This window comes from Lepisosteus platostomus, chromosome 6 (assembly GCF_059453375.1).
Source record: "Lepisosteus platostomus isolate fLepPlt1 chromosome 6, fLepPlt1.hap1, whole genome shotgun sequence".
NCBI lineage: Eukaryota > Metazoa > Chordata > Actinopteri > Semionotiformes > Lepisosteidae > Lepisosteus > Lepisosteus platostomus.
The window spans coordinates 29826904-29834958 of NC_142616.1; the positions used below are offsets into that span (position 1 = coordinate 29826904).

Genomic DNA, 8055 nt, shown 5'->3' on the forward strand with positions numbered 1-8055 from the left:
GCTACACAGATGAAACCAGTAGTTTTCTGATGGCTGAAGTTTAAAGATGCACATCACATGTGTGCAAATCAGACATTAAATACTTGTACTACTGCCTTTAAAAACTGTTGGGGAATTTTAACTGTCTTATTTGGAAATTGAAAAAAAAAAAGTTGCATTAATCCATATACAAGCCCCAAACAACTACTAAATGTGAACTTTTTATTCATTCTAAACAAAGTGTAAGAAATGGCTGGTAGCGACAAGCATTTGTAACCAAAGTTCCTGGGTACTCTGAACAGTACCCGGTTACAGAATGCAGAGGGGAAAAGCACTCACTTCGTTGGTAGTTAATGTTAGGATCCGGTCCAGGTCTTCAACCAGCTGTTTGAATGTTGGCCTTTGTGAAGAAATGGCATGCCAACAGTCTTTCATCATCATATACCTGTGCAGAAAGAAGACATCACAGTAGCCTAGATGAAATCATCTGGCTCACAAAAGCCTGCCACCTGAAGTAGTGAAGCTTCCAGGTCAAAACATGTAGCACTCTTTATGATGACTGTCCTTTTATATAAGACAATTTACTCACAAAAGCACTGATCAAAATCTCAACTTAAAGTAAACTGTGTATATGTGGAAGTTCTTCTTAAACTGACCATACAGCCAGGCTAATTAACCAGAATAGTTCTGTCTGGCATGCAATCTGTAGTAGTCACAAACATCTGTTAGATGGAAAATTAATTATTTAGAACATTTGGGAGCACTGTAACTCATCTTATACTGTACACTGTACACAGACTTAACATGACAGGCTTGCTGCCCTCTTTTATGTCAGAGTAATAGGCTACGGCAAGAATCTCTGTTCATTTGAGGAGCTGCATCTCAGAGGAGAGACTGCTTTCTGTCAGTCAGTCAAATAGCCAGTCCTGACATCAGAACCCAGCTGTCAGCAGCTGGTCCAGCTGAGCACATTGCCCTATTCTTCTAGGTACACTGTAACACTTTCCAAATCCAGTTATCTGGCAGCCCTGCCTCTCACTATCATTCCCTCAGCATGGCCACTTAAACATACCGGTGTGGGAGACAGAAGAAACACAGGGGTGAAGAGAAAGAGGTAGTGGTACCTTAGAGAACCCGGAAATATTTGTAAGTCTTGCCTTACAAATAACTCAGATGACATATTCCAGCTTTTTCTGATAAGAAAGATGACTCTTTCTCTGAACAAGCGGTGGCCAGAAGCAACAGCTGAACACTGTCCAGTACAAATAAGGTACAGGCCCCCATTGGGCAGCAGGGACTTTGGTCCTTACAGCTCATTGGTGCAGTTTCCTGGCTTATCCATGCGATGCCCCTCCTTCAGGAGTTTGAAGAGCTCTTCAACTGGGATCCCTGGATAAGGTGACCCTCCCAGCGTGAAGATCTCCCACATCAGCACCCCAAACGACCACCTGCAAGAGCAGCACATGAAACACCAGCTTACTAAAAATGTTGACTACAGAAAACAATGACAGAATAAGGATATTCTGTCATTAAGAATAAGAATAAGATGGCAAAGTGTAGCAAAAAGATAGTGAAGCACAATCAATTATGACAGAACACACAGCAAGCGAACAAGAGAAGTACTATGAAAGCAACATAAATTATGCAGTTAAATTATTGTTATAATATTGCAAATGGTGCATGTGCAAAACCACCATGACTAACTTACAATGTTAACCTTTCTTAAAAGCCATTAGATACATCACCCCAACTTCCTTTGAAGAGAGCCCTTATCTGAGGCCACTGGGACATGCTACAGCTACTGTATCCCATTGCACCATTCACAAAAACATCACGCTCAGATAAATATGCTGTCAATGTGGCTGAAAACTAACACCCCTTTCAACAACGCCTTTATAACTGTTTTCTTTCCTTGCCCACTCCAGTCAGCAGTGCACCAGTTGTAACAGCTAGATGCATTGAGCACTGGTTCTCAATGGTGGCCTTTGTTTGTGCAACTTTCGACAGCTGCCCCATTGTTTATATATGCAATATATACACAACTCATCTTCTACATTTCTTTCAAATTTATCCTCAAAGAAAGGATCATTGAACGTTGTAAGATAATGAACACAGTCTAACGTACATCGGTACCGACCATGATTGTGGTACCTTAAGGGCAAGGACATTGAGATAAGCAGACCAGGAGCCTGTGCTATGTCCTGGCAGAGAATGACATAAGGCCATGGTTTTCATTCAGCACAAATGAAACAGAAGTGAGGGTCAATGCCACAGAGGCCCACAATCCACAGTTCACCAAAAACAGGTGAATTCTCCAAATATTTCCACAGTGGTTATACACCCCTATGTATAAATATAACCTATTGTGCGAATGCCTGACATCAGACTCTGACAAAAGCACAAGACAGAGCCAATAGTGCATGTGGAAATGCATGAATGGGAGACAGGGTCCTGAGATGGAACACAGTCATTACAGGTTTCCATCAGTACAATGACTTTATTATTAATGGTATAATAAATTGGCAGTGAATATACATAATTGGTAAGTGAACATATTGCTATGAATAAGTTTCTCCTGAAGACTATGATCATTAATAAAGATACATTTTCACCACACAAATCACGTACAATCTTTCCCCACTAATTTTCACATTCTGTCACCTGATAATGTCAAGCATACAAACTCTCCCTGGCAGGTTCTGTTGTAGGGAGTTGTAGGGAAATTTGTGTATTTTTATCAGACTTCCTTAGAGAACACAGAGGACAGGACCACTGGCAATTATTCTTAGAAACTAATTAATAGACCAAGAAACACACAAGAATAGAAAACAATATAAAGTACTAATTTGTACTTTTGTGACAATTACAATTCAAGTGTAAGACAATGCTTACAATTGAAGTCTTTTAGTCTTTAAATGAAAATTAAATACAACTGTCAAGAAAAAATATTACTCCTATTAGCATTCAGGAAAATAATAGAGCTCATACATAAACTACAGTACTGCCTTTGATTACTAATTTAATATGCAATACATAACACTAATATATTCAGTGAAAGGCTTCAACTTGCTGGCCAAGACTCATTTCACTTACATAATTGTTTCACGTTCCCGTCAAAAACTGCTAAATTAACCTTACTGAGCCTTGTCAGCATTGAAGATAAGATAAAAGTGTTTTTAGTATTAGGAATATGTCATTCACAATACAGATGAATGAAAACACAGACGGATTATTTTGAGAAAAGAGAATAACTGAAGGAGGTAATAAAGAAAATGTGCAAAATGTGACCAATTCAGACAAGAGCTTTGTAGTCAAACATCTGTGAATAACTTCAAGGAGGAAAAACTTCCGCACTGACAGAAGGAGGTTAGCATTAGCCACCTTTCTTGTGCTTTGAAGACAGGCAGATTAGTAACAGAGTGTTGGCTACCAGTCTAGCGTGAAATCTTTACTTTCTGTGGGCAAAGTGCCTCATTGTCACCCCTGACCTTTCACCAGCTCTCTCAAAGCAAACACCAGCAGGACAGGGTCCAGGACTACAACAACATACTCACGCACAGAGGGAGGAAGGTCTGTGGAGACAAGTTCCACCAAGAGTCTCGACAAGAGCAGTAGTACTTACACATCGCTCTGGTGCGTATAAACCCTGTCGAAGAGAGCTTCCGGAGCCATCCACTTCACCGGAAGCCGGCCCTGTGGGAGACACAGAACAGGAGGGGGTTAAAGTTAAAGGCACGAGTTCCTCTCTAGGCTCGCAAGCGGCCTGAACTGAAATCAGAAACCATAAAAATCGTCTGGGAAACAAAGCAGAACAAACATGTCAAGAGAGATCAGACACTAACATGCTTTCAACTCCAGACCGCTCTATAACTTTAAACTGTCCCTCAAGAGTTGCTTATTTCGTATTCACTCTCGCAATCTACATTGCTATCTGTACTGGGCAGTTTTAAATCACTCAGCAGCTGATTCAGTTTGCTTTGTGGGAAACTGTCATATGAATATGATGATATTGGTAAGAATCGTCTTATGTTCAACTCAGGTCATTTTTTTAAATGTTAAAAAATGGCACTAAAAAGTTAATTAAGGGTGTGATGTACAGATACACTTCACTGGCCTGGGCGATGACCTCTGTTGAGCCATTCGGCTCAGCGTGCCAGCCTGCCCGGCTGTTTATTCATGTCACTAACTGTGAAGGTAAAGGACTGAAAGCAGCAGTGACACGAAAGCCCATACTTCATTCACTGGCAGCCTGGGAACCTTCGAACAGTGCCAAGTGCAACACTACAGTGCCCAGAGACAGAATAATTAACACTCCGCTCTCTGAGCCACAGCCAAGCCTGTCTCGCTGAAACTCAGCACTGAGCTGAGCCCCCCCCCAATCCGGCAGCAGCCCCCCAGCGGCTGTTACAGCACTCACGTTTGTCGTCTTTTTGTAGTAATCGATATTGTGGACGTCTCTGGCCAAGCCGAAGTCTGCTATTTTCATCACGTTGTTTTCTGTGACTAACACGTTTCTCGCTGCCAGGTCTCGGTGAATGCACTGGAAACAAAGGGGAGAAAGAAGAGCACTGATCTTACAGATCTGTTGCCGACAGGATTTCAGGCAGGCTCCCTAGAGATGAGGTTGCTGAACAGCATCATCGAGCATGCTGCTATGTCCACGATGAAGGCACAGAAGGCACACCAGATAGCGCAGCAGTACGCTGTATTGTATTCCCAGGAGATAACCAGAGTTCCAAGAGCAAAATTCAACATATGTAGATACTGCAATTTGAGTCAACACCAATAAAAATGTATGGAGTACATTAACTGCAACCTTTATGCAGAGGATACATGGAGTGAGTGATGTTACGCACAAAATTGAGGTAAATTTATACATACGGATGTCAACCATTCTGACTCCGTACAACACTGGAGACTGCACTGTGCACGTGTACTACATGTCTACACTTCACACAAGCTAACCGAAACATCCAGAGAAGTCACACTGAGAGTTCATGCTTGGTGTATACAGCTCAGTTCATACCCTTTGAGGATTCCTCCTTAACCACAGGTATTTTTTCGTTATTGTAAAACAACAGATTAAAAGGTTTCTTGTTTAATCAATAACGACAGATGAAACCCACAGTGTTCAGGCTAGGGAGGCCCTTGTTGCTGGGACTCACTCCTAGGTTCACAAGAATGTCAGAACTGTGTAGCTGCATACTCACTGTTCTGCATTTTCATGTTTATTTTGCAAAGACCTCCCTTTGAAAGGCTATAAGCAGCCAATGTATCTTCACTGTGGCCCAGTCTATCAAAACACTTTCCTTACCCTCTGGGTATACGATGTTTATGTATTAAGTATAATTATTTTTAATATTATACCTGAAATTATTACATGTCTCTCTTGTGTTGAAAAGAATATTGTCCGGACATTTTAATCAACAACCGGTGGACATAAACACAAGACCATATATATATATATCCATTTGTAAACTGCAGGATTGAATACAAGTTAAAGGGATCTAGGATCAGTGATCACCAGGTTACTGTGGCAGCCAGGACTTGATATTTACGAGGATAATTGATTTCTATATGTGCCATCCTTCTTGAATAACATAGATCTAAAATGTTTACAGTCAGATCTCAGGCAGTCCCTTTTCACAACTTAATTCAGGATACTGAGTGTAGCGTTCAATCAGTGTGCAGTCTTCTAAAATCCAATTATGGAATTAACATGCACTTTATGCAACCTTCATCCACACAACCTTTATTTAATCTTTATTCACATCAGGACTCCACTTGCCTTTTGTGATGCCAGGTATTCCATGCCACGGGCTACCTGGTATGTGCAGGAAACCAGATCCTTGAAAGTGAGCTGCTCATCAGGCACACGGGCAATATCGTAGGAGTACTCCATGCCTGGGGGGCGACGGGCTCGCAGGTACTCGCGCAGATTCCCCTTGGAGGCATATTCCACTATCACATAAAGAGGCCCTGCAGGAGCACACAGCACCTAGCTCAAGACACTGCACAATGAATGCTGCACACCCCAGACACACTCTGAGCACTGCACACAGCGGAGCACACAACACACAGCATCAGTGCATTCTGCTGCACACTGAAGAGATACAACCGGAACTCTCTTTATCCACAGATTAAACAGATGTAAGGCTTGCCAAAAGTAACAGAGCCAAATACTTTTCTTGCACTTTGCTTACCATCCTGTGTGCAGGCACCTAACAGATTGATTATATTTTTGTGCCTTCCAATCATTTTCATCATTTCCATTTCAGATACCAGGTCTGAAAGATCCTTTTCTGTGGCATCATCTGTAACAAAAGGAAAGCTGGCAATTCAGCTCAAAGAACAGTTGAACAATGTGCTGTGCTTTTTTCCCTAATGCACGTATAAACAGCACTGTGATTAAAGGGGACTTTTAGACAATGGAGTATGAAGTTACCAAGGAACCGTAATACACAAGCATCCTTTCAGCTATGGAATTAAATGCATCAATTTAATTTAAAGCAATTACCTGCAGCCTCTTTCTTCATTAGCTATCACTGACTGATCCTCATTCTGGTATAAGATAACACATTTCCTAAATTCTTTGTGACAATTAAATGTTTTTTTAAAGGAGCTTCCTTCATATTGGACTTTGTTTCAGTCTTTTTTCATTGAAGCACATGTTTAAAGCGTTCTTTGTTTAACTGCTGAATGACAACTTAACAGCTGATCCCAGAGGTCAGCTATGTGACCACTGACCCCCCACAAACAATCTTCAATCAGCACCATTGTATAACAAAATCCCCAGCCAGACACTTAGTGATGAGTGGGCACTGAAAACAAGGAATGGAGAATTCCTGGTGTACAGTCAGGACTCACTAGGTGCACTAGTCACCTAAGGGTTAACAACCCTGTGGATCAATTATGCACACAATTCACAATGCAGGACTTTGTGCACTCCCTTCACGAATAATAAAAGCCAGTACTGAGAGAAAGGTGTGAGTTTGGCTTAAGTGCAACACAAACTAATGAAGCGTTACTAATTTTTACTGGAGAATTACTCAAGGTGTCAATCAGTCCCTTGATTCATGATCAATATCAGCCTCCACCTCACTTTACCTTAAAATGTCAAGAAGCCTCTACACACCTTTTGGACAGTCAACACTAGTGGCTGTGAAAAACCATTCATTTTTAAGCACTCAATTTAAGCTAGAAGAAATGCACCGGGTATCAAAAACCTCTTCTCCACTCTTTCCACAACAAAGTTTCTCTAAGGGGTTGTTCTACACTTTTCAGGTGGTGTTCAGAAGACGAGATATTTATGCATAGGAGAATGGAAGGGGACAAATTTAGAATTTGACCTACTACACTTGTGTTTAAAAATGAATAAACGCATGTTAAAAATACCTTTGGTTGTTTTTTGCTGCATTCGACACAATTTACCATTTACCAGTTTGACTTGGTAATTCACTGGATATTCAAGAAACTTTTCACTGGGAAATGAAGTCTAAGTTCACACATTTTTTCACTTGGCTTTTCATGACTTCATCAAAACCACCAGTAAAGAATTCAGAGTTATACTGCATTGAGGCGTAAAATATGAACAGCCTTACCGATTCAGTTGAACTCTGCGATACTTTAGGCATTTGACAACTAGAATTTTTGCCAAGAGTTAACGAGTCTTAAATTATAGTCAAGCCTCTGCTTCCTACCTTTCAGCATCTTCACGGCCACAGTCAAGGCCTCCTTAGGTTTGTCCTTGTCGATTCCCAGAGCCTCTGCCATCACCACCTGGCCGAAGCAACCCTCCCCCAGCGGCTTGCCCAGGGTCAGCCTGAGGAGAGAAGGGATAGTCATGACTAGCGACTGGGAGACGACTCTAGAATATGGAGAACCTGGGAAGAAGTATTTGTGGTCACAGAGGTTACTCAGCAGTTTCTCACTCAGTTTACAGAAAGGAGAACATTTCTGTGTCTGTGGTGTGCTCTCCCCTCGCACTCTGTACCCTTTCTCTCACAAGATGGGCCCCGCTTTCACCTTATTCTGGGCCCTGTCTGCATCTCATAGCAGCACCAGACCTTTCTGGAT

The 8055-nt window shown here is 41.6% G+C and overlaps 1 protein-coding gene across 9 annotated transcripts in view; it reads right to left on the bottom strand.

The window, feature by feature from the left end:
* The window catches only part of fgfr2 (fibroblast growth factor receptor 2), a 53284-nt gene that overhangs the window by 3202 nt on the left and 42027 nt on the right, over positions 1 to 8055 (bottom strand). For all 9 annotated transcript variants that reach the window (XM_088635246.1, XM_088635245.1, XM_088635248.1 and 6 more), the window contains 7 exons: positions 7680 to 7801; positions 6183 to 6293; positions 5768 to 5958; positions 4397 to 4519; positions 3602 to 3672; positions 1290 to 1427; positions 319 to 424 (listed from right to left, as the gene is read on the bottom strand). In XM_088635246.1, coding sequence (XP_088491372.1) covers positions 319 to 424; positions 1290 to 1427; positions 3602 to 3672; positions 4397 to 4519; positions 5768 to 5958; positions 6183 to 6293; positions 7680 to 7801 — 862 coding nt within the window. The remainder of the gene's footprint in view (positions 1 to 318; positions 425 to 1289; positions 1428 to 3601; positions 3673 to 4396; positions 4520 to 5767; positions 5959 to 6182; positions 6294 to 7679; positions 7802 to 8055) is intronic.